This window comes from Podarcis tiliguerta (genome assembly GCF_965153285.1).
Source record: "Podarcis tiliguerta genome assembly, chromosome: 3".
NCBI classification, from domain to species: Eukaryota; Metazoa; Chordata; class Lepidosauria; order Squamata; family Lacertidae; genus Podarcis; species Podarcis tiliguerta.
The window spans coordinates 17,785,472-17,810,431 of record NC_139536.1 but is presented as its reverse complement, the minus strand read 5'-3'; the positions used below and the strand labels follow the sequence as shown (position 1 = coordinate 17,810,431).

Genomic DNA, 24,960 nt, shown 5'->3' with positions numbered 1-24,960 from the left:
CCCAAAAAATGCTTCTGCATGCAAGCAATCCAAAGATTGCTCCCAGAAATGTGGAATTCTGTAGTTTGCATAATTATGAAAACAAAGCAACTTTGCATATTATTTCGTATAATGCATTGTCCATTGTCTGGGAAGAGGCAAGGACCCTGAAATACCCACCCCACCTTTCTGACTTTTGAAGCTTCACCAATCACCCACCCATGCGTTTTCAAGAATACAATTGCAGTTGTGCAGTTCATATTATTTTAAATGAAAGCAATTTTCCTGTAGCCAGAAAAAGGAGAATCCAATTAATGATACCTACTTGGGGTCTCACTTGTTGGCATGCGCTATATATAAAAAACATCCTGTTTTTTAGAGAGGTCAGAAGCAGCTTAAACCCCAGATGGAAAGGGAGTGCAGAAAGATAAGAGCCCCTCAACTTTCTGCTCAAGGCAATCACTGGCTGACATATCTAAGCCACAAAGCTGGCCTCCAGCTGGCAGTCAGCTAAGCAAAGGATGCACCTGAGTAACGGACGCGCTGCAGTTTAACCAAGAGCACAAAAGGCAATTCATGGAAGCGCACCTGCGGCTGAGGCTGCGTTAGGAAATAGCTTCTTGTAAAATTCCCACCATTAGGATGGGTGCAAAGAGGCAGCGGTTTTGGGGTGTATACGAGACTCGGGTGTGGGTATGCAAGCAGAGCTGTGCATCTCTTTTGCAGGATCCTTGCCAGTATGGCTCCAGCCACCCAGTGCCATGGTTAGAGGGCAAATTTTGTCCTCGCTCTTAAAACACTCTTTCCCCGAAGTCTGGGACTTGACTTGTCTTTATGGGAAAAGTACGGTAACTACGTGTGGGAGGAAGGTATGGTATTTAGCTGAGGTTCCTGCATTGCAGGAGGTTGGACTGAATGACTTCCGGGGTACCTTAAAATCCTATCATTTGTATGCCCTTTTAACACCATCGTCTCCAAGTGGTGTGCAGTAGAGTTTAAAAGTTGCAATAAAATCAGTTAAAACTACTTTAATAAGAAAATAAACCCTAAAACTTAAAATGCTTGCTGCAATGAAAAAGGTCTTCACCGGATGCTGGAAATTCAATACAGCAGAATATCATCTGAAAGAGAGTTCCAGAGGATTGGGCCCACAATGCTCAACGTACAGCAGCTGGTGGATTTGAGCAATGAGGTGACTCTGCTGAAGACCTCGGTGATAGAGGTTGCGCCAAGATTCCTGTCTGTTCCTAGCTGCAAAGCACAATCCTGAGTTGTTTGTCTTGGCCATAACTGTGAAAGAATGCTGGGAACCCCCTTTTTTTTAAAAGTGCAGTTGAAACAATGAAGTTGTCAGTTCTTGCTGTTCCATTCCTTAAGAAAGCTTGAAAGATGTGCCCATATCATCATATTGAAGACAATAATGGCTGCATAGCTACTGATTGAATATTAGCAATTTAGAAGAAGGAAGCATGTATCTAGGGAAAATATGCAAAGGCTCAAACCCAGTGTGAGTCTCGATTGTGCTTATCCAGTCTACAAGACTGAAACAAGCAACTCTCCACCCTGATTTCCTATTAGGGAGAGACCTGCATCCATTTCAGTACAGTGGTACCCCACAAGACGAATGCCTCGGAAGACGAAAGAGTTTTTTGTTTTCTGAGGTGCTTTGCAAGACGGATTTCCCTATGGGCTTGCTTCGCAAGACGAAACGGCCCTGCCTCTCATGTCATGGCGACGCGCACTGCACGCACGCATGCTTCCCCGCTCCTCCGGCTCCCTCCCACCTTCCGGTTAGTGCCTCGCGCCCCTGCCCACCCCCCTCGCGCGCTCACCTCAGAGAGCCGTTGCCGCCAGCGCCTCTCTCTCCCTGGAGTCGCGCTCCTGAGCCCCGCCGCCCTCCAGCAGCCGCGTCCCACGGTGGCCACAAGGCGCGGGTGAGTCTGAGGTACCGGCTGCGGCAGCTGTCCTGCTTCTCCCCGCCGTTGTCAGTGTTTAAATGCAGTGGTGCTTCGCAAGACGAAAAAACTCATACAACGAAAAAACTCGTGGAACGAATTAATTTCGTCTTGCGAGGCACCACTCTATTTTACCAGGCAGTCATGGCTTGGTTTTCAGAGGCGAAAGGAACCTTGGGGCTCTCCTCTGTTGTTTGATGAGGAGTTAAGGGTGGTATCTGGCAGAAGAGGCATTTGCTTCTTCATGGGTGCAGAATAGTGTCTCTGCTTTATTTCAGAAATGAAAGTGAGATACACGGGGAGTAAAAGTTTTAAAGCCCTGAATTTGCAAGCTCTCATTTCAACCCAGGAACTTAGCCCCAGCCCCCAAATCTGCTTGCAAGGCTACCCCAATTTTAATTCTTCTCCAAATGCCCAAAGCAGATAGATAGATTTGGAGCGTTATCAAAAATTCAGATTGTTAAGGATTCTTCCATGTTTTGATCCCAGCCCCTGTGAACTGTCATATGTAATATAAATTGGCCATTATTAGCCTGCCAACAGAACATTTGAAACCCATCAATGGATTTCTGCTTTTTGCATCTAAATACAGTGTTCCTGAGCACTGTACTATGTGTGTGAAATATAATGAATATCCATAAAGACTGTAATAGTTTAGATTCAAGATCAGGTTTACTTTCCTATAAATCATAACAAAACTAAAACATCAACAGAGGGGGGAAATCAGGAGCAGTATTTGCATAAGATTCTTTTTTATTTTTAAAAAAGTATTTTTTTCTCAGAATGCAAACAATGGATCCATGGTCAAAACATGGCAACATTTCATAAACCATTTTTTTTAAAGCAGTAAGTAATATGAGTTGGATCCTATTAAACTGAAAAGGTCGTTTAAAAGACAAAAGCAATACCAATTGTAAAACATATTTTAATGGAAATGTTGTGAGCAACCTCGGGTGAAAATGGAACAGCAACAACAGCAAAGAGCAACATCCTTGAACCAATACCTACTTTGAGGAAATAAATAGTGTCATACCTTGGAAGTCGAATGGTATCTCTTCCGGAAGTCCGTTCGACTTCCAAAACGTTCGGAAACCAAAGTGCAGCTTCTGATTGGCTGCAGGAAGCTTTTGCAGCTAATCAGAAGTCGCGGAAGCCCCGTCGGACATTCGGGTTCCAAAAGAATGTTCGCAAACCGGAACAATCACCTCTAGGTTTGCAGCATTCAGGAGCCAAAACGTCGGAGTTCCAGAGCGTTTGGGATCTGAGAGGGTAGGGATGTGGATCTGTCCTTCTGGACACTAGTATGCAACTCAGAAATGGCATGGTGAGTGTAAAATAACAATGTCCACTATAAATTTCCTTCCTTTTCAAAACAAAGGCTACAATCTGCAACTTTTGCTTTTACGGCAATTTTAGTGGCCGCTTCAGGGCTGTCCGAGGACTTTTGCAGCCATTTTCCATTCAAGTAATGTAAGCAAGTTTCTAATATTGGGACAGTATATGGAGGTGTAAAGGCACATGTTTCTTTTTCTACTGCAACTATTTCTGGTTGTCTGGCCAGCTTTTAAAATTTCTAAGCCTCTTTGGTATCTCTGTTGTCAGCACTTGTCATCACAGCATGAAAAAATAAGTTATCTGGACCTCCTAGCTCTGGGAGGAAACTGGAAATGTGTTTCTCTCGTGGGACCTGCAGATGTGGTGAGCCTGTGGTCCTCCAGATGTTGTTGGGCTATCAAGTCTCATCGGTCTCAGCCAGCATGGCCAATGATCAGGGAATGATGGGAGTTGTAGTCCAGCAACGTGGAAGGGCCCATAGGTTCCTCACCTGTCCTAACTGCAGAGCACACGTCTTCTTAAAAAAGCCAGCTTTCAATAATTTACTGAAGGCCCCAATAATTATTCTAGTTTATTAATTATCTCGTTTGCCCTGGGAGTCCAATTTCTTTGTAAATAAGCATTAAGCAGAGTTCCACCTCACTTTTAAATATCTAGGAGACTAATCTGACAGCTTGTAATAACTTAGCAGCCCTTTTAAAGATGGTTCCACAGGAAAAACGTGCTTTCAATTCTCTCCCAGCGTTAAGGTCAGGACAGTTTGCACCACCCTAACTCACACTGAGTTTCACTTTTACATTAATGGAAGCCAATTCCGCTACGAAGACGCGGAAGACATACGGGACGGCAATCGTTTCAATGGTGTCGCTCCGGCCGCAGGTGGTGCAGACGTGTTGCCTGATGCGTGTGGTGGACCAGTCGGGCGGAGGCTTCAAGAGGGGAGACAGCAGGCTCCCACACTCGATGCACACGTGGGTCACCGAGCGATCGGAGCAGTGGAAAAGGCGGTCGTGCAGCAAGAAGGAGGCCCCGTGAGCCAGCAGAGCGTCCCGTTCCATCTCTCCAAAGCGGATGCCGCCCTGAACGTTCCGCCCTCCAATGGGCTGGTTGGTGACTTTATCTCTGGCCCCAGTAGTCCTCACCTGGAACTTGTCAGAGACCATGTGCCTGAGGCGCTGGTAGTATACCACGCCGATGAAGATGTCCGCTTCAAGCTCCACTCCCGAGACGCCGCTGTACATTCGCTCCGTCCCGTAGAAGTTGTAGCCGGCGGCTTTCAGCATCTTGCCAAAGTATTCCAGAGCAGAGTTCTCTTCGGAAAACGTGAAGGGCGTGGCGTTGTGACAAAGCCCGTGCAGAGCGGCGGATTTGCCCGCCATGCTCTCAATTAACATGCCAATGGTCATTCGGGACGGGAAGCCGTGAGGGTTGAAGAGGATATCCGGCACCATTCCACTTTCGGTGAAGGGCATGTCCTCAGCCGGCCACAGTCTGCTCAAGATGCCTTTCTGTCCGTGCCGGCTGGCAAATTTGTCCCCGATCGTTGGGTTCCGGGGGACCCTGAGGGTGATGCACACACACCTGAACTTCCCTGTCCCTGTGTCGTTGCTGCATACTTTGATGTTATCCACAATACAGATTTCCTTGTTCCTGGAGAAAAAGGAAAGAAAGGTTTGAATCGCCAACAGATTCTGCGGGAAAGCTGATTCCAATTTATTTGGTGGTGATGGGGGAAGGCAAGGTGTGAAGTATTCACCCAATACAAATACAGAATAAAATGAAGATGGAAACAAATGAAAGACCCTGCAAAGAAAGAAAGCAAGGAAGCAAATGCTCTCAACCCAAACCTTAACACCCAGAGCAAATAGTCCCAAGGATTGCTGCCTAACTGCAACCATTAATAACCATCATCGCAATCAGGAGAGGGGAAGGACAGGTGGAGAACCTTATCAGGACTTGTCTCATGGGCCAAATTTGGCAGGTAGGTGGCCCTTTTGCTGCAATCTTAAAAGGGAAGCCAGAGAAGGCTTGCAAAAGGCTTCACAATCTTGTAAAGAACATGACATTTTTTTCATCCATTAATTTCCACGAATGGGTTTGGCCAGGTTTTGTGGGTATGAGCGACCCTGTGACCCACCCAAGGCTATCCTGTGAGCATAGCTGCCCAAATGCACTGCAACAGAACCGCCCCCATCCAAAGCATTTTCCCGAGCAGTATTTCGGAGTCGGAAGGTTCCCAGGGAGTTCAACAGAGAACCTATAAAGCAGGGTGTGGAACCTATGGTCCTCTAGATGTTGCTTGGCTCCAACTTACATCAACCCCAGCCAGCCTAAGAATATAAAAAATAAAACCTCGCTGGATCAGGCCAATGGCCCATCTAGTACAGCAACCTGTTCTTACACTGGCCCACAAGATGCCCAGGGGAAGCCTGGAAGCAGGACTTGGGAACCCCAGGAACTGGTACTCAGAAGCACGCTGTCTCTGACAGTGAAAGGAAAACCTGGCCATTGTGGCTAGTAGCCTTATCCTCCATGAATTTGTCAGCAGGGCCAATGGGATGGGATTTGTAGACCAGCAACACCTAGTCACAGGTTCACTAGCGTTTCAATAGGCAGTTTACACACACACACACACACACACACACACACACACACAAAATCCACACCGTCTTGTTGAAAACTGTAGCTAAATAGCAGCATTTTGAACTTACTTGTGGTAGGTCACAAAGCTTTCCCCCGTGTTGAGATTCACGTAACTATAGAAAGGGTCCCCGTATTGAAGTCTGGCTCCGATGTGGGGCAAGCCGTCAGGGTCCAGATTCTGCAAAGTTGCCAGCTTATCCTGACCAATCCCAAATACCAGATTATCCTCTCCCTTCTTGACTTTTTCCACAAGGTCAATACGTTGCGTTTTGTAGATACTTCCATGTCCAAAGCCTCTCTCCCATGAAGCCTTGTTCAAGATCTAAAAATAACATGAGATAAAGCCCCCCCCACAAATCAATGTCAAACAAAAACCTGGCCTTTAAGGGAACTTGAAGATCCTTTTATCCCCAAATTCAGATGTTCTTAGCGATCTTATTTAGGAACTGTTTGATCTACTACTGCTATTTCAATGTCATTCTTTGTTTTTAACCGCCATTTTAATGTTTGAATTTTAACACCCTATTGGTTTGTAATTAGCTCGGGGGGGGGGGGTACACACTCTAAAAGGCAAACTAGAAATCAGTTCAAGCTAAGTAATAATAATGATGATGTTATGAGTTTGGGGTGGGAGATTAGGCTGCATATACCTGAGTCCCTTTCAATTCTAAGATCCAGCTAAGGTTAAAATCTAAAGGTGGATTCAAATTGTTAAAATAGCCAGAGAAGCTTCCCTCCAAATTATGGGTCAGGATGGGCCCCCCTCCCTCAACTCCTGGTACAGTGGTACCTCGGGTTACAGATGCTTCAGGTTACAGACTCCACATTTCCCTTCATTTTCACCCTAAGGTGACGGGATTAGGAAGGGAGAACAGCGTTAATTTGAACATAAATTTCCTTTCTGCTTTTTTAAAACCGAGGACTCACCATTGCATCTTCCATGTCGTAGCCGGTATAGGAGATCACGGCAACAACTGCATTTGTACCGACTGGGTAGGAGTCCATGTCGTAATGGTCATACATAGCCGGCCGCACCAGTGGGCTTTGAGGAGTCTGAAGTCGGTAGAGCTTATCGTCTGAGCGGTATGGAAAGGTGAGAAGCGGGAAACCCATCGTCTGCTTGCCTGGAAGGACAAAATACACAGACACAGCAGACATCAGATGAAATAAACTCAAAGTCTTTCATGTCTTCCATAGGGAAAGACCAGAGCTTAAAGGAAGAAGGCAGGTTTCGCATGCAGGTCACAGGCCGGTTCCCTGGCAGGAGATGGGAATTACTTGTGCCCGAGACCCCGGAGAGCCACTGCCAGTCAGAGCAGACAATACTGGGCTAGATGACGAACTAGCCTGACCTCCTGTAAGGCGTCTCCCTGTATTTCCTGAGTATAAAAATAATACAGCACTTAAGGCATTCACTTCCATTTGTTTCCCTTTCAACTCCTTATGAGAGGCTGCTCTATATGCAATCTAAAGTTTCCAGCATCCTCAAGTCTCCATCTTCTGTTCCACTTAAAAGTTTTTAGTTCTGAGAGCCCCCTCCCTTTTTCTGTTGTCTTTCAACAATTCCCATCAGCCCCAACATGCACAGCAAACCTGCCCCCCCCAGTATAATCTGTTTAATTCCCCCCACAACCTGGTTCTTTAGCTGCCCCTCATTAACTATCAGTGTTGTGTGCCCCATGACCACATTGTTCTCAATGCACTGTTTGGGTCTCCCCCCCGACTCTCCGCCCCCCCGAAAAAACTATGGTTTTTGGTTGTTGTTTTTTGCAAACTTTGGCATTCCCTCAACTGATAGTTTGATGTGTGGATGGGAGCCAATTGGAACATAAGAATCCATACTTGGAGAAGGAGTTTCCTATGAACGTTTTTGTTATTTTGTTTTATAGGAGTTATTATCTGCACTTCACCATAAAATATAATACAGTGGTACCTCGGTTTTTGAACGTAATCCGTTCCTGTAATGGTTCTAGGGGTTGCTCATGCGTAAGTTGCCACCACTCCTGGCTAGGTTACCTGGTTGAACCCTTTCTGTCTGGACAGCCTCAAGTTTCGTGGCTGCCTCAGTCGCTGGCAGAATCCATCAGTGGGCGTTTCTTGAACCTCTTCCAGCATAAAAGCTGTTTGACGCCCAGTCTCCTCCTACTCTCCCTGCGCGGAAGTCTTCTGCGCAGGGAGGATGTGGGCAGCGGAGTACCCGTGCTCTCTCCGCTGGTCTCCGGCGAGGAGTCCTGGAGCCACCTCTCCGATTCCCCCATCTGCCCCCCTTCTCCACTGGTGTTACGCTGATTTCCTTCCCCAGCGGATGGACTGCCTCTCTCCCTGCTGGGACCCTCTCCGGCATCCCTCTGGAGCCTTCTCTCCGCCTCCAGCTCCGATGGCAGTTCCCTGACAGTTCTGGAAGACCGTTCAACTTCCAAAACATCCGGAAAACCGAAGCATGCATTTCTGGAAGCATTCACGTCCGGAAAACTCAATATGGAAGCCGTGTGGCATATCCGGCTTCCGAAAACTGAAACGTTTGAAAACCAAGGCACCACTGTACACGATTAAAAAGCAGTTAACATGATTTACATCAGAAGAAAAGTGTGGGTCCGGAAAATGCATCTCGAGCTGTCCAAGACCAGGGTAAAAAAAACAACTAAGGATTACTTGCCCATCTGACACTGGTACATATTTCTTGGACTCTGGTTGTGATCCGAGAAGGGAATAAAACTTGCCACCACACTTAATATGCTATGGGGAAAGAGCTCCTGGTGTGTGGTCAGTCCCGGTTGAATTTCATCCTCAGACACAGCAATGTTCATGAAGACCTGGGGTAAGGAAAAGCCAGTTTAAACCCTTTGCAGAAGCTCTCTTTGGGAGAATAGAGCAAGCAAGCAAGCTGATCTATTTTCAACTTCTATGAGTGGTCACCAAGCACATTAAACAAAGCAAAGCTCTTGGAAAAGACTTCTACACCAACAGAAGCCACAATTCTTCAATGCCGTATTATTAAGTCAACACACACAAAATCAAAAGAGCGCCTTTTGGCACAATCTGCACCAGATTTTAACAGTTGTGGTAATGGTAGCTCATCTCCTTAAAACCTGTTCCTGCTGGAAAGAGCATTTCATGAGATAAGGTGACTTGTCACATACAATAGTGGCATTAAAACATGCTCAGCAAACACCAACGACGCTGACAATTGTGGTTGCAGAATTAGAAAGAGAAAGATGCACAGTAAATGGTCACAGATGACAGGCAATACCCATTGGACTAACTTGTTAGCAATGGCTCTTCGTATCGACGACTTGTTAATATTTTTAAGTAGCTGCACAATCCAAAATTGCACAGAAAAGTGCAAGACTATAGAAACATAGGAAGACGATTGAATCTGGGACCTTCTGCATGCAAAGGCCATGTTTACCTCTGAGCTACTGCCCTTCCCCGATATGAATCCAATGACCTCCCGTTTCCCTTCCAATTCTACTCACAGCAGCAGAAGGGATTCTACCACCCAGTTAGGATAAAAGTAAAGGGACCCCTGACCGTTAGGTCCAGTCATGACCGACTCTGGGGTTGCGACGCTCATCTCGCTTTACTGGCCGAGGGAGCCAGCGTACAGCTTCCGGGTCATGTGACCAGCATGACTAAGCCGCTTCTGGCAAAGCAGAGCAGCACACGGAAACACCGTTTACCTTCCCGCCGGAGCGGTACCTATTTATCTACTTGCACTTTGATGTGCTTTTGAACTGCTAGGTTGGCAGGAGCAGGGACCGAGCAACGGGAGCTCACCCCGTCGCGGGGATTCGAACCGCCGACCTTCTAATCGGCAAGCCCTAGGCTCTGTGGCTTAACCCACAGCGCCACCTGCATACTATTGTTCAAATACACTAAAAGGATTCCCAAGATCACTGCTGCATAATCAACATGTACCTGCTCCATTGTGCCAATTAACTCTTCTTTTCCCAGGGCCAAATTTTGCACGGGACGCATCATCCTGCAAGGGGTGGTGAAAATGAAGAGTCCTGGGTAAAGGCTGGGCTTTCCGGTCATTGGGATAAGGACCACCTCTGTCCAAACGGGAATCTTCTTTTCTTGCATTGCCTAGTGGCATAAATCAAAGAAGCATCCATTTTACATCCTTCAACTAAAGCAAGGGAGCGATGCAGAAACGTCTCTCCCGATCCACCGAGGCAAAGTGAAAAACAAAATATTCAAATGGAGCAACTCCTCCCACTGTCAGCAAGGGTGGGGCCAGGTATTTATACAATGATAATTCATCTTTATCTCTTCACCCTTTTAATTCTGTAGGATAAACATAGCTACAGGCAGCTGGATCATCAAAATGCTGCAAGATGTCCAAGTGCCTGCAGACTTTCAAATACAGTAGAGGTGTACATTGCAGCACTAACAAAACTAACCTTGAAGTGCCTGAGTGTCTCCACAAGACCAGGAGCCTGATCCTTCTCTATCCAGCCTACTGGGGAGCCGTCTAGTGAAACTGGGTAACATTCAGAGTAGGGCTGGCTTGGCACAGCATCAACTGGAGTGACACCTACAGAAAGTTGCACAGCAATATGTGATGCATCAACGCCACCGACTGCAAGCAGCCTTCAGGAGGTGAACAGGTGTAACATTTTACTAGCGGCTACAAAAAAATTGCAGCAAAGCTTCGTTGCAACTGACGAGCCTCTCTAGGTGGTTTGAAACGTACAAACCTGTAATTTCGCTAGGTTTTGTTTTGTTAACTGACATGCTAGGAAGGATTTGTGGCTCATTTTGAAAACAGGGAGGGGCATTGACTAAACAGTGTTTTATTTGAAGCAGGGAAGTGATGGCTTCAGGTCCCTGGTTCAGCCAAGAACCCAGGAAGCGAGACTGTCTTTATTTGCATTCTAAAACTATGCTGCAGAAATATATACCAGTAATGCAGCCCAAGAGCTTATTGTTGAAAATGACTAATCAGGTATAGTATTTCAAGGGGGGAAAGGCCAGGCCTGATCATACCCTGTGGCCAGCAAGAAGAAGAGTGTGGATCTGATATCCCGCTTTATCACTACCCGAAGGAGTCTCAAAGCGGCTAACATTCTCCTTTCCCTTCCTCCCCCACAACAAGCACTCTGTGAGGTGAGTGGGGCTGAGAGACTTCAGAGAAGTGTGACTAGCCCAAGGTCACCCAGCAGCTGCATGTGGAGGAGCAAAGACACGAACCCAGTTCACCAGATTACGAGTCCACCGCTCTTAACCACTACACCACACCACAGTGGTTCAAGTTATGATCTTGCCTTGTACTGACTCAGTCCACTGTGGTACATCTAGCTTAGTATGGTCTCCCTCGCAGCAGCTATTCAAGATCTGATGCAGAGGTCTTTCCAGCACCTGCAGTCTGATCCTCTTAACTGAAAATGCCTGGGATTGAGCACTGGGTCACCTGCTTGCTAAGCACGCAGCTTACCAATGAGCTGCAGCCCTCAGCTTCCATATCTTCACGTGTGCTTGTCTGCTAAGGGTCTTCTGCATTCTGCCAAAAAGACCTCCTATGCACTACAGAGGCTTCTGGGGCTGGCTCTGGGGCTACTGCACATGCTTAGTACTCAGTGGGCACTGGCTGGGCCTGTTGGGCCTCACCACTGCCCAGCACAACTTGAGGGTGTACTCCAGACACTCTTGTGGCTGCAGCCTGCAAGGGAAGTCTAGGAGTCTAGAAAAGCGCTGTTCAAGGAAGTGTGTGTGCCATATATGATCTTCTCACTGACAAACCCAGATATGTTTCCCAAGGAATCCCAGGATTCCCCAGAACCCAATTTGAAACCCACTACTTTGCAATCTTTTGAATTATGGGGCTGGAGGAGACTCTTGAGAGTCCCGTGGACTGTAAGAAGATCAAACCTATCCATTCTGAAGGAAATCAGCCCTGAGTGCTCACTTGAAGGACAGATCCTGAAGCTGAGGCTCCAATACTTTGGCCACCTCATGAGAAGAGAAGACTCCCTGGAAAAGACCCTGATGCTGGGAAAGATGGAGGGCACAAGGAGAAGGGGACGACAGAGGACGAGATGGTTGGACAGTGTTCTCGAAGATACCAGCATGAGTTTGACCAAACTGCGGGAGGCAGTGGAAGACAGGAGTGCCTGGCGTGCTCTGGTCCAGGGGGTCACTAAGAGTTGGACACAACTAAACAACAACTTTGCAATTATCTCTGTGGGCATATTAATTACAGCTCAGTGAACGGCCAACCCTACCGATCTGAGACTTGCTTTTCCCCTGAAAGCATTTCTTATAGATCAAATAGAGCCATTCTTACCCAAAGAGCAAAGCAAGGATGGCAGGGAGAATGTATACGATGGCTGTGTTACTATTTCACATGGAGCTGTCATGTGATTCATCAGACCACACGGTTCTCCATCGGGCGTGTGGACGGGACAAAGGAAACCCCAGGACTCCGGCAGCAGCTTGCGCACTGTGGTGGTTCTCATCTTGAGAAAATCAGCCCCTCTGTGCACACAGCGGAAATGGGAGAGGTAGCGGATGAAGTTCAGCTTGTCTGCTACCACACAGAGACCGGAGTTTTGCAGCATGCCCAGACCTTGTAGAGAGAGAGAGAGAAATGGGAAGCAGGGAAAATCAGCTTTGATCCAATAATTATTTTGCAAGAACAGTTGCTTGGTAGCAGTAGCAGTTTTAATACCACCACCACATGCACTGCGTTGTGTGGTGTACAATACATCAAATATTCAACTACATCAACATCTGAACATTGCAGAAAACAGAGTAAGCATCCATTAGGACTTCTGGTTTTTTTTAAATAGGGAAGGTAAAGAAAGAAGATTCCACCTAAACATTAGGAAGAACTTCCTGACAGTAAGAGCTGTTCGACAGTGGAATTTGCTGCCAAGGAGTGTGGTGGAGTCTCCTTCTTTGGAGGTCTTTAAGCAGAGGCTTGACAACCATATGTCAGGAGTGCTCTGATGGTGTTTCCTGCTTGGCAGGGGGTTGGACTCGATGGCCCTTGTGGTCTCTTCCAACTCTATGATTCTATTCTATGATTCTATGTAAACACAAGCAGTCAGGATTCAAGAGGGGTGACAGGAGCCAAGTAACAGCTCCTGTGCCTGCAGCAAGGAATCACTCTAGGAATGTAAGGCATAATGATTAGCAACAGACTGGCCAATCATCCTCAATATGTTCCCTTGTAATCTGCGCCTTCCTTTGCTTACTTATGCTGTGATCCCTGGAACGAGATGGTGTGCATCACCTTTCCTGATTTTTGGTTGCAGCATCCTACAGGCTGGATTGCAATCTAAAGGGGAGTTAATTGGTGGTGGGAATGTAGTTTGGGATGCAAATGATCCATCTTTAGAACGAGAGAGCATTCTAATCCTACAATTAGGATTTAGTGTGTACATGCTCTACTAAGTTAAAATTCTGCACCCAAATAATCCCAAGTTATGCGACGAGGAAGAAACAGTTTCCTGCCCTGTCTACATGACGTACGTTGATCAGCATTAATGACTCTTACTCTGTATAACCTATTCTGCCTTGGCTGCTAATGGGAGGGTGGATGGGAGAGCTATGGAAGTTGCACAACCCCAACCTCTGGACATGTGTTCCTTGGGTGCTGAGTTTTCAACATGCCTTGTAGCAGTTTTACAAACGTAAAGAAAAGAAAGTGTTGGGTTAAACCCCCACTCGAAAAGGCAAGGCTCCACGGAACCTGATCTCTGCATCCTAGAATCACTGCATCCACTTTGTTGTGCGTTTGCAAATTCTCACATGCAAACAAGCCCCTCGCTTGTGATATGCCCAAAATGTCTACAGCAGCCTTTCACAAGCTGGTGCCACCCACGTGCTTCAGACTACAGCTGCAAAATTGTGCTGCAGGTCTTCGACATTTTTACCTGTCTTAGAGCGCAGGTTGCCAGTAGCAAGGAGATACTCAAGCATCCTTGTAATATCTGTCCCCATGCCAAGAATCTTCATCATGTTTTCTGCATTAATTGTCATAGCTGACTTCTGAGCTTTCTTGTCCAAGGCTATTTTCACAGACTGCAACCAAGTTTCCATCTTCTCCTACGATATAGGATAAGAGGAACAAACAAGAAAAACTTCAAGAGCTAACACAATGCACTTCTATACAAACTGGCCACGTGACAAACTGGTATATGGGTGGCAAGGAACGTTCCTGTCCCAACACAGGAGCAGAGGGGAAAGTTGCCGTTGGAACTAGGCCTCTCTCAAATTGCCTCCCGATTCATCCCAACCTATTACATCACAACATAATACATCCTATTATGTACATCTGCTTTGGAACTTCAACATTGCAAAATGTGTCACACACAATCAACTACCAGTACAGATTTCAATGCTGTGGCCAAATATACAGCCACCAGAGGTGAGTAGAGATACCCAGCTTAATAAGCAGGGAAATCAATCAAAGCTGCAGCCGACAGCAATTTAGCCCCACTGACTAGGTTGAGAGGCAGTTATCAACCAAACCACAATCTGTTGCGACGTGAACATGCTTTCAAATGACCTTGTGTTCTGCAACCCCCTCCTTGGCTCACGGCAGAAGTTTGTCATTTTAACTGAAACTGCAAAGACGACTGGTCACTTGAAGTCCTTGCAATGGAGAACTGGGGGGTTCTCGGTTTGCAGGGCAAGAACAAGCCAGGGTTACAAAAATGGAAAACTATGGTTTAGCTGGAGTTGTATTGCACACAGGTTTGAGAGCCCTTAGAAAATTATTCATGTGGTGCCAAACCATAGCTCCATGTTACTGCTCAACCTCGCTCATTGGAATACTGCTGACATTTCCACTGAAGTGCTTTCAGCTATGCAATACGCATTCCTGCATCAGAGCTCAAATCTGACCTGTAAGAGGGATACTACATAGCTGTGAGAAATCAGTGAGAGACAGGGCAACTGGAGAATAATTTTCCTTCTCCAGCTTTGTCACAAAAAAACAGAACCTCTCCCACCAAACACAAAACTTCCTGGCACAAATAACTCCATATATAATAAGAACAGTTTTAACTTGGGATTATTTTATTCAGGGACAGCAATTTCCTATTCTACTATTTTCAGCAGTGGCTCCTTAGTATTAGAATGACCTCCCCAATGAAACCTGCTTGGCACTTACTTTAATCTCTTTCTGATGCCACGCAAAAACCTTTTAATTTTTCCCCAGGCCTTTGAAATTATGTGATGGGCTATACCAGGAGTTGACAACATGGCACCGTTCCGGTGTTGTGGACTACATCTTCCACCACCCCAGGCTACTGGCCAGGCTGGCTGGCGCTGATGCAAGTTGTAATCCACATAATCTTGAGGGCACCACATTGGCTTGTAATGTTGTTGGTTTAAACCCCGTAAGCTGCCCAGAGGACTTCAGTGATGGGACAGCCTATAAATGACATTGTTGTTGTTTAGGTGTGTCCGACTCTTCGTGACCCCATGGACCAGAGCACGCCAGGCACTCGTCTTCCACTGCCTCCCTCAGTTTGGTCAAAATAAATGACATAAAACACACACAAAATAAATGAAGTTTGTGGGAACCACAAGATAGAATCATAGAATAGAATCATAGAATCATAGAGTTGGAAGAGACCACAAGGGCCATCGAGTCCAACCCCCTGCCATCAGAGCACTCCTGACATATGGTTGTCAAGCCTCTGCTTAAAGACCTCCAAAGAAGGAGACTCCACCATACTCCTTGGTAGCAAATTCCACTGTTGAACAGCTCTTACTGTCAGGAAGTTCTTCCTAATGTTTAGGTGGAATCTTCTTTCTTGTAGTTTGGATCCATTGCTCCGTGTCTGCTTGTCTGGAGCAGCAGAAAACAACCTTTCTCCCTCCTCTAGGTGACATCCTTTTAAAATGCTTGATGTAATCTGGAAAGCTGTTGCTAAGATTTCCAAGATTTCTGGCAACTATTAAAGAGCATGTTTCTGGCTATCTGTAGGGGAATGGAGAATAACTCTCAGGTTAGTACCTTTAAAAACATGAGGTAAAGTTGTCCCGAGGTGAGCACCTCTTGATTCATTAAACTGTCAGGATTTTCCTCCATGCAGCCTTCCTTGGCTAAAGTAAACAGTTTTCGAGTCATGAAGCAAAGCAGGTAGAACTTCTCAGCTTTGTTATTCAGGTGTATGCAGATGCATTGGCTGTGGGAGCAACACAAAGTTTTGGGATAACCATTCCTTTTTTAGCTGAGCATCACTCCAAAACTTAAACATGGCAGTAATTTTAGCCCAATGCTATCTTTGCAACTTGCCTTTGGTACTTTCAACCATACAAATAAATAGCAGCCTAGGATTTCATGGTGGTGGTGACCTTCCCTCAGGTTTGGTAAAGGGCCCATTTCACTGGAAGAAAATTAGTCTTCCGTTGGGGTGGGAGAGAGATTAGCTTTTTTTTTTTGTAATTATTATTCATGCAATGAATTGTAACAAAAAATAAAATTTCACATTGGTTTTCTTTGTGAAACTAAGACTTCCAACCCCCCAGAAACATCCAAGGCTTGCTCGCACGTTACACTGAGTGCAGGTACAAGCTGCTTCTATACACATAGAAGTGTTTGTGTGAAAGAGTGTATGCTCTTTGGGGTTGTACAACTATTGTGTACGCAGACCGCACACCCACTGAATGTTAGATTCAAATAACTGCACAAGGCTGCATACTATTGCACAAGTGGAACAGAACTTCCCCTCCCTCTCATCTTACAAATTTGGGGCTTTTCCCAACCCTCAGGAACAGATCTGGAGGCAGGGCGGGGGCAGCAGGGGGGGGCAGTTCCACTACTCTTGCGGACGTCATTCCACTGACGCAGTGTCTTCTTAGATTCAACCTTTAATATTTCTGAACATGCCTCCAGGTTGGGGACCCCTGCACCAGGGTCTGGTTTGAAACCAGTCAAAGACTGGTTTTGTATTTCAAAAGGAAGATAAAACTTAAGTTAAAGGTAAAGGTACCCCTGACCGTTAGGTCCAGTCACGGGCGACTCTGGGGTTGCAGTGCTCATCTCGCTTTACTGGCCGAGGGAGCCGGCGTACAGCTTCCGGGTCATGTGGCCAGTATGACTAAGTCGCTTCTGGCGAACCAGAGCAGCACACAGAAACGCCATTTACCTTCCCGCCAGAACGGTACCTATTTATCTACTTGCACTTTGACGTGCTTTCGAACTGCTAAGTTGGCAGGAGCAGGGAGCTCACCCCTTTGCGGGGATTCGAACTGCCAACCTTCTGATCGGCATTCCTAGGCTCTGTGGTTTAGACCACAGCGCCACCCGTGTCTTAAGTTACGTCTGCCTAAAGACATACTTAAGAAGGAACTCTCCAACTTGTTCACTGCTGTGCCAGTCAGGAAGGCTGAATTTCACTCTGAAGCGCTGCCCCAGGAAGATGAGGACTTGTTTCTGCGTCATGCAGCCATCCTCTGCTACCAGCCGCAGCATCTGAGACATACAGTTCTTATAGAAAGTATCTTCTTCTTTTCCTTTAATCAACTCCTGGAAAATCTGGAAATCTGAGAAACTAACTAATGCCTGCAGCAGAGAAAGAAAAGGTTTGAAGAAATTAGTTTGGGAGGTGGGGGGGAGAACACACTACGCAGGTATCACTAAAAGCATCATGATTTTCAAAGCCTGCAATTCTGTATATTGCCTGCTACCATGTAGACTAGGAGCAGGCAGCCTTTTTCTTCTTATGTTTTCCCATTTTCCCAACATGTCCCTGGAATGTGGGTACAGAGAGGAATGAGGTGAACTATACTATATATATATCTATAGCTATATTCTCTAGTTGGTTTAAACAATCCATTGTTTTCCATGTTCATACAGGGCAAAAGGTTTGCCTCCAAGCCGGAATTGGAAGCTCAGATTTTGCTCAATTTGGACATCACAGCAAAATATTTAGGAAAGAAGGGAGGAGTTTTCAAGTTTAAAGCCCGTTCATGAAAATCATGGCTCGACTGTTACATTTAATCAAACTAGTGACAGGCTTGTAAATAGCCACTTGCCTGCCTCAACCTGCCTTGAGTAGAAATGGACTCTAGGCATCCAAGCACAGAAAGACTCTGTAAAACTGGAAGAGTGTCTTCACTCTCCTTTCAGGCTATTGACATACCACAAATGGCTTACACTGGTGTGTGAAAGCAGGTGGGCTATTAACTCTGAACGGCTTATTTGCAATTGTACATCTCACGGTTCTTGGGAAAGTAGTGTGTAAAATATAACAGGGATCCTACAGACAGAGCACAGGTACAGTACCTTCAGTACAAATCCGAGTGGAAGAAAGAACAGCTCTTTTTGATGAATGAAGTTCAGCATCACTGTGCCATTTTCAAGGTAGTGAAGGGTCATGTTAACTGCTGTGTGTTCATCTCTAACGCAGTGTATAGAGACACCTAGCAGGATCCAAAGGAAGCAAATCATAGCATCATTTACTTAAGAGTTATATACCAATTAATAAACAAATAAACCTCTAAGAGTTACTGTACCATTTTGTCATCTAAAAATACCAGCATGATTACTGTAATAAGCAAAAGAGGAAATAATGCAGTTTACCTAATATTCAACCCTAGCAATCACCAAAGACAAGACATTCATTTGCACCTCTGTACTAACGTTATACAGTCAAACTACTAATTCCATCAATCCTAGTAGAATTCAGCAGTGCTTAGTGCTTTTGGTGGTTAGCTTGTTAACGTTGTTAATACTGTTTTGTGGATTATGAGTGCTGTTAATGCTTTGTGGATTTTATAATACAATTTTTCTTGTGGTCGTGCTGTTTGGCCTATTTTTTAAAGTGGCTTTGTTAATAGTGCTTTATAGAAGGTGGAGGTTTTCCTGATGATTTGTAATTGTTTTACTGATGATTTGTTAATTATTTTATATGATTTATGTTGCAATTTATGTTATTATTTATTGTTACGTAAGCCGCTTTGTCACTCATGTTGAGTGAAAAGCAGCATAGAAATATAATAAATGAAAATGAAGTCTAGCATAGCTTATTTTGGTTGGAAGGCTAAGACAAGAGCAGGGAGTCTTATTTGGCCAGGAGACAGCAGCTGATTGATGGGACCTAGGAATCTGCGTTATACTGAAACAGACCATTGGTCCATCTGGCTCTGTATTGTCTGTGCTGACTGACAGTGGATCTCCAGGATTCAGACAGCAAGCCCTACCAGGAGATGCCAGAGACTGAATCTGGGACCTTATGCATGTGAAACAAGAGGCTCTACTATTCAGCTATGGTCCTTCAAGCTTTGAATTGCAGAGGGTTGGACTGGATGACCCTCAGGGTCCCTTCCAACTCTACAATTCTATGAAATGTCAAGGCACGGCTGCTTGAAGCGCACCCAACTCTTCCCTTACAGCTGTGGCTTCAATTCTTTTCTGACCTTTCTCGACCTGAACTTCCCTGTGCCTGGTGGCATATGGCGTCAGGTGCAGGAAAGGTGGCTGTGATCCACTCTAAACAGTATGGGGGACCCAGGTAAGGAGGGTTCAGACCATGCTCCAAGGTTGCAGGCAGACCTCTTTCCAGTCTGGCTGCCCAAGATGCTGGGTACTGGATTTGGGGCCCCCACTCTGCATTCAGAGCACATGCTCTGCCACTGTTCTCTGGCACTCCTTACATACTTTACTCCAGCATTTGTGGAAGTGGGCAGAGCAACTTAACAGCATCAGGGGAAGGAGAATCAAAGGTAGATGAATTGCTAAATCCAGAGAACAGCAAGAGCAACAGCACATGCTGTTCATCATGTGATTTAATATTTTTTTTTAAATGCAGGGTTATTTTAAAGTTATTTTACGAAGAACAACATTACCATATTGTGTGTAGCCTGGACCTCTGGATTTCCATTTTGGTTTAATCATTGCAAGGGGAAAGTTGCGCCTTGGCATAATCACCATTCTGATCACCTTTTCTATGCCGTTAACAATGAAATAGCCTCCCATTTCCTGCCAAAAGGTGAAAAAAGGCAATTAACAGAGCTGCAAGATTGACTTCGGTGCATTAAGACTTCAGTGCATTAATCAACAAAGGCAGATTTTATTAGGTCTGGAAGCAGAGGGCACTTACTCATTTTTTAATATCGTTTTCGTTGCAAAGAGCGATCAAAATTTTAGTAAGAGGAAATTTAATTTCAACATAATCTAGTTTATTTTCTTTATTCATCAAAGTACAGTGGAACCTCGGGTTGCGGACGTAATCCGTGACAGAAGTATGTCCACAATGTTCGCATCCTGAAGTGCCACGTCTGTGCCGGCGCATTTTGGCGCTTCTGCATATGCTGCAAAACCCAGAAGTAACCCGTTCTGGTACTTCCAGGTTTCCCGCAGTCCGCAACCTGAAAACACGTAACCTGAAGCATCCGTAACATAAGGCGTGACTGTATTTGTAGACTGCATTTTCCATTCCATTTAGGGAAGTTAGCAACTTTACCTTTAAAATGATTGCATTTTAAAAAGCAAACTACAACCACGTACAAAGCTTAATATTAATAATAGGAGTCCTAGGTCCTCGCAGAAGTCAGTGGATCCTTTTCTCCAGAGGGAGAGGAAACAACCTTGGTACAAATCACTTTTGAAATGGACGTGGTGAATCTCACTCCAAGCAATGCAACATTCATTTTCTTTCGCTTCATTTATAAAAGGAGGGGTTGTAGCTCAGTGGTTAAAGCATGTGATTTACATGCAGAAGGTCAATCCCTGGCATCTCCAGGTAGGTTTGGGAGAGACTCCCAATCTGAAACCCCATACAGCTGATGATAGTCAGGGTGGACAATAGGGAGCTGAGGATGAGGAGATTTCACCCCTCCCATATCCAAGAATCTCCTGAGGAGTCTGCTGATTCTGCAGAGAGGAGGAGGCGTGTTCTGCTCTCTACATATTCTGCTCCAGCACCACATCAATGAGTCGGTCAGTGAGTGAGTTGGTCAGTGTGTGAGTCAGTCAGTCAGTCAGGGAGAGAGAGACTGAGTGTTAGAGATTGTGTGTTTAGATAAGGTTGCTGCTAAGAGCAGCTGCAGGCACTCAGTGCGGTTCAGCATTCTTTATGCTTAGACCTATTTAGCTCTGTATATAGTTGTATAATAGTTGTAGTTATAGAATAAAGAGAATAGTCTACAGAGCTGCTCTCCGAGTTGTTTATATACTCTGCTAGACTCTGCTGTACGACGACTGTCTTGTTGGAGTGAATCTGGTGCTCACAACTCTAAGCTGTGAGTCCACAGCGCTTTGACCTGTTCCTGTGCAGAAGGTGGTCTCTGGAAGTGCTACCCAGCTCGCCTAGCCCAGTCGGGACTGAAGTGGATGAGTCCAGTTAGTGGCACTGGCTCAAGGGCGATGCTGACAGAGTGGACCAATGGTATGACTCGGTATAAGGCGGCTTCCTTCGCAGAAAAGCAAATCAAAAGCATCCAGCAATACCTCTTCCTCCTCGTGGTGCTTGATGAGCTCTTTGGGAGAGAGACCGTGGAGATTGCAAAGTTTGGACTTCACCATAATCGGAGCATTTCCGAGGGACTGTTTTATAATCCCTTTAGGGATGCCATTCACTGCCCAGCTGATATCAGCCTATATGGGAGGGGAAATAACGATTTGAGAAAAATAGATCTACGTTATCCAAATCACTGAAAATGTAGAAGGCTCTCCTCTCAAAGAAATAGCTACATTGCAAGTCTCTTACAAAGGCAACAAATGTGCCTAGAGAAAGACTGCCAGCAGTGTGTGCTTTACTTATTAGGTCAAATTTATAACATGTCCTTTCTCCCCAAAGGGAACCCAGGGCAGCTAGGAGCAATAAAACTCCTCTTCATGAAAGCAATTAGAACATCCACAGCAATTAGAGTATCCACAGTAGGAGACAAAAGTGTTCCTGAACTATGTTACAAAGGGCTGGGCAAAAGAAATTCTCAGCATCCCATCTGCATGACCCATTTTCCTTGGTGCAGGGCTGAGTTCCTTAACTGGGACACAACCACTGAGAATGCCCTTTCTTGGGCTCCCGTCCTCCTTACTGCTCCAACTGATGGGCAGGACCTCAAGCAGGGCCTCCCCCTCAGATTGCAAATTTCAGGCCGGAAGTTACTGGTAAAGACATTATTCCTTCAAGATATTGGGTCCCAAGTAACATAGGGCTTTATGCACTAGTAGAAACCCCTTGAAAAGGGTCTGGATGCTCACAGGCAGCCGATTTTCTTTCTGAAACCCTGGAGAGCAGCTGCCAGCTTGTGTAGACCAGCAGTAGCCAACATGGTCCCTTCCAGATGTTGTTGGACTACAATTCCCACTATCCTTGGCCAGCTGGGGCTGATGGAAACCGCAGTCCAACTGCATATGGAGGGCATCACATTGACTATCTCTGGTGTAAACAAGCTAGATGAATGAATAGCCTCCATAAGGCATCTCCCTACGATGTCTAGTTAGATTCCAAGTGTGAACTAATCAGATTTTCTGAAAGACCAGAGTGTGGTCCAGTACAAATGAAGCACTGCCTGTTTTTCTAATCAAATCAAACTATATTAATGCTTAACTTGTTAGCCTCGCATGCTCTCTTCCCATCTCTCTGCTTGAGACAAACCATGGGTTGGCTTACATGAGCAAACCCACCTATCACCATGCTTGCAAACTGTTCTTAATGGAAGAAAGTGGTAGCTGACAAATTATTAGGAGTTGTAACACCCACAGGCTGTCTTAACAGTTCACCTTATATGCCAGCTGGGAGTGTATAAATCTCCAAAATATTGTAGTGCCAGGTCTCTTTTAAATCCGGGATCATGGGTTCAAGTCCCACATGGGGCAAAAGATTCCCGAGTTGCAGGGGGTTGGACTAGATGACCCTTGTGGTCCCTTCCAACTCTACAATTCTATGATTTGATGGAGCAGGAACTCCATCAAAGACAACGAAACACTCTACACACCTTGGATTTCTAAAGTTCACATGATTCCGCTACACTCCTTTACACATCACTCCTTTACATTTGTTACTTACGGTTATTTTTCCGCGGTAGGTGCTTTTGCGCCCCCTGCATTCTGCTGGGTAAACTTTCAGCTCGTTACATATACTTCCTTTTGGTACCATAGGAGGGTTGATGGTGGCTCCCACAATGGCCAAAGTGATCCGATCATTCTTGAAAAGAAATTCCAAAGGTGGGATGGCCTTTAAAAAGCGAGAGAAAGAGAGAAAGAAAAGGAAAACCCACAGGTTATCACAGCTCACCACCAAATCTACTGCTGGTCATAATGACTGTTTACTATCTCTCCAGGTTCAGAGGCAGCCACCCTCTAAGAAATAGCTCTTTTCCTTACCTGCTCACTTCTTTGTGACTTTTTAGTTGGTCCCAATAAAGGCACTACATGTTTTTTTAAAAGCCACAAATCCCTCCTACCCTTAAAGTATTAATATTATTACTCACTTGGCTAATGCCAAACTGCAGCTCCCTGAAGACATCTTCACTGTATTTCCCCCCGTTTCTGCTGAAGGTATTCTTACTTAGACGTACCTTCTTAGACGCACCTTAGCCAGATGTCTAGAAAGCCTGAATGAGTTTTGATTTGCTTTAGTCTACACTATGCTGGTTTTAACCTTTTTGTATGTTTTAAAACACAGCCATACTTTTTTTAAAGCAATGGTTTTACCTTCTTTGCAAACTGCTATGAAGGTTCTTTCCCCTCTACAATCAGGCGGCACGGTACATAAAATCTCACGAAATAACCAATCAAATGCCAACTGCCAATTGCCACCTCCTTTCCCCAGTACCGTTTATTCTTTGTAAAATACATTTCGGAGGAAATTGCATTACAAATACTAACAGTACCCCATTAATAATAATAATTAAATATCAACTGACTTCCCTCACATCCCTTTTTCCTGTTCTAATAATAACAATAACAATAATAATAATGTTGTTTTGTTGTTGTTCTTATTAATTTCATTTCATTTCTGTACCGCTTTATATTTTTAATAAGATAAATCTAAGCTGTGTACAACCTACATTTAAAGCAATCAAATAAAACCATCCAGAATGAAACATCACTTAAGAAAGTCCAATAAAGCTTTATTGTTACAGTATTATTATTACAGTACTGTATTATTAAATATCAACTGACTTCCCTCGCATCCCCTGTTCTTATAATAATAATAATAATGTTGTTTTGTTGTTGTTATTATTAATTTCATTTCTGTGCTGCTTTATATTTTTAATAAAATAAATCTAAGCTGTGTGCAACCTACATTTAAAGCAATCAAATAAAACTATCCAGAATGAAAAATCACTTAAGAAAGTCCAATAAAGCTTTATTATTATTATTATTATTAAATATCAACTGACTTCCCTCGCATCCCTTTCCTGTAGTAGTAGTAGTAGTAGTAGTAGTAGTAATAGTAATAGTAATATTATACCCGCTTACTTTCCCTGACTCCCCCCCCCCCTCCTCTGGCCCCTTCGGCTCCACCTGCACGGCCCGCAGCAGCCCTTCTCCCACGGCGTAGTTGAAGGACTCGGTGTGCGCCCGCGCCACGTCCTGCAGGGCCGGCGTCTGGCGCTCCTTGGGCTGCCCGTAGCCCGGCGCCGTGAGGTTCCTGAGGCTGGGGTCGCTGGGCAAAGCCCGCCACTTGCACGCGCTGTCGCCCATGCTTCTCCCTGGGCAGCCGCAGGACACTGCCTCCGCCAGAAAGACACCTCGTGTTCCGTCATTTCCGTCCCGCTGCTCGCTGGGACTTGTAGTTCTTCCTCCTCCTCCTAGGCGTTCTAGGTAACGGCGGCACTGAAAGGGAAGGCATACAACTCCCAGACCGCATTGCGCCCACTTTTCCTCCGGGCAGTTTTTAATCCGCAGAGATAGAAATATTCTAGAGCTATACTACACCGCAAACCCTTTTCTGGCCAACGTGATCTGTTTTACTTCATGTTTTACACGCCTAGGGGTGTCTCAGTTGCCATAGCCAATTTCTAGAGAGGCTCCAGGGAGTAGCACGGCCCAGCGGCGGATTTAAATTGTCACCATAGATTCAACGCAGCGTGTCACCTCTGCAATTTTACTACTGCCGTATTCATTCCC

At 45.3% G+C, this 24,960-nt stretch overlaps 1 protein-coding gene across 1 annotated transcript; it reads right to left on the bottom strand.

The window, feature by feature from the left end:
• Nucleotides 1-2,669: 2,669 nt before the first annotated feature.
• POLR1B (RNA polymerase I subunit B) lies at nucleotides 2,670-24,595 on the bottom strand. The gene is made up of 15 exons (XM_083432964.1): nucleotides 24,355-24,595; nucleotides 22,892-23,059; nucleotides 21,328-21,474; nucleotides 19,725-19,857; nucleotides 18,163-18,299; nucleotides 17,216-17,439; nucleotides 15,889-16,060; nucleotides 13,796-13,967; nucleotides 12,202-12,483; nucleotides 10,319-10,452; nucleotides 9,831-10,001; nucleotides 8,569-8,725; nucleotides 6,840-7,036; nucleotides 5,981-6,234; nucleotides 2,670-4,919 (listed from the first exon to the last, which is right to left on the bottom strand). The coding sequence occupies exons 1-15, from the start codon at nucleotides 24,532-24,534 to the stop codon at nucleotides 4,040-4,042; spliced, it is 3,408 nt and encodes a 1,135-aa protein (XP_083289090.1). The 5' UTR covers nucleotides 24,535-24,595; the 3' UTR covers nucleotides 2,670-4,039.
• Nucleotides 24,596-24,960: the final 365 nt, after the last annotated feature.

Bases quoted from the DNA above. Each gene is read 5' to 3' on its own strand.
- POLR1B (XM_083432964.1), bottom strand. From the start codon at position 24,534: ATGGGCGACAGCGCGTGCAAGTGGCGGGCTTTGCCCAGCGACCCCAGC. The intron at 17,440-18,162 runs GTACTGTACCTG...TCTCTGCTGCAG, and splicing joins CACTCGGATTTGTACTGAAG to GCATTAGTTAGTTTCTCAGA. The intron at 6,235-6,839 runs GTGAGTCCTCGG...TGTTATTTTTAG, and splicing joins ACGACATGGAAGATGCAATG to ATCTTGAACAAGGCTTCATG.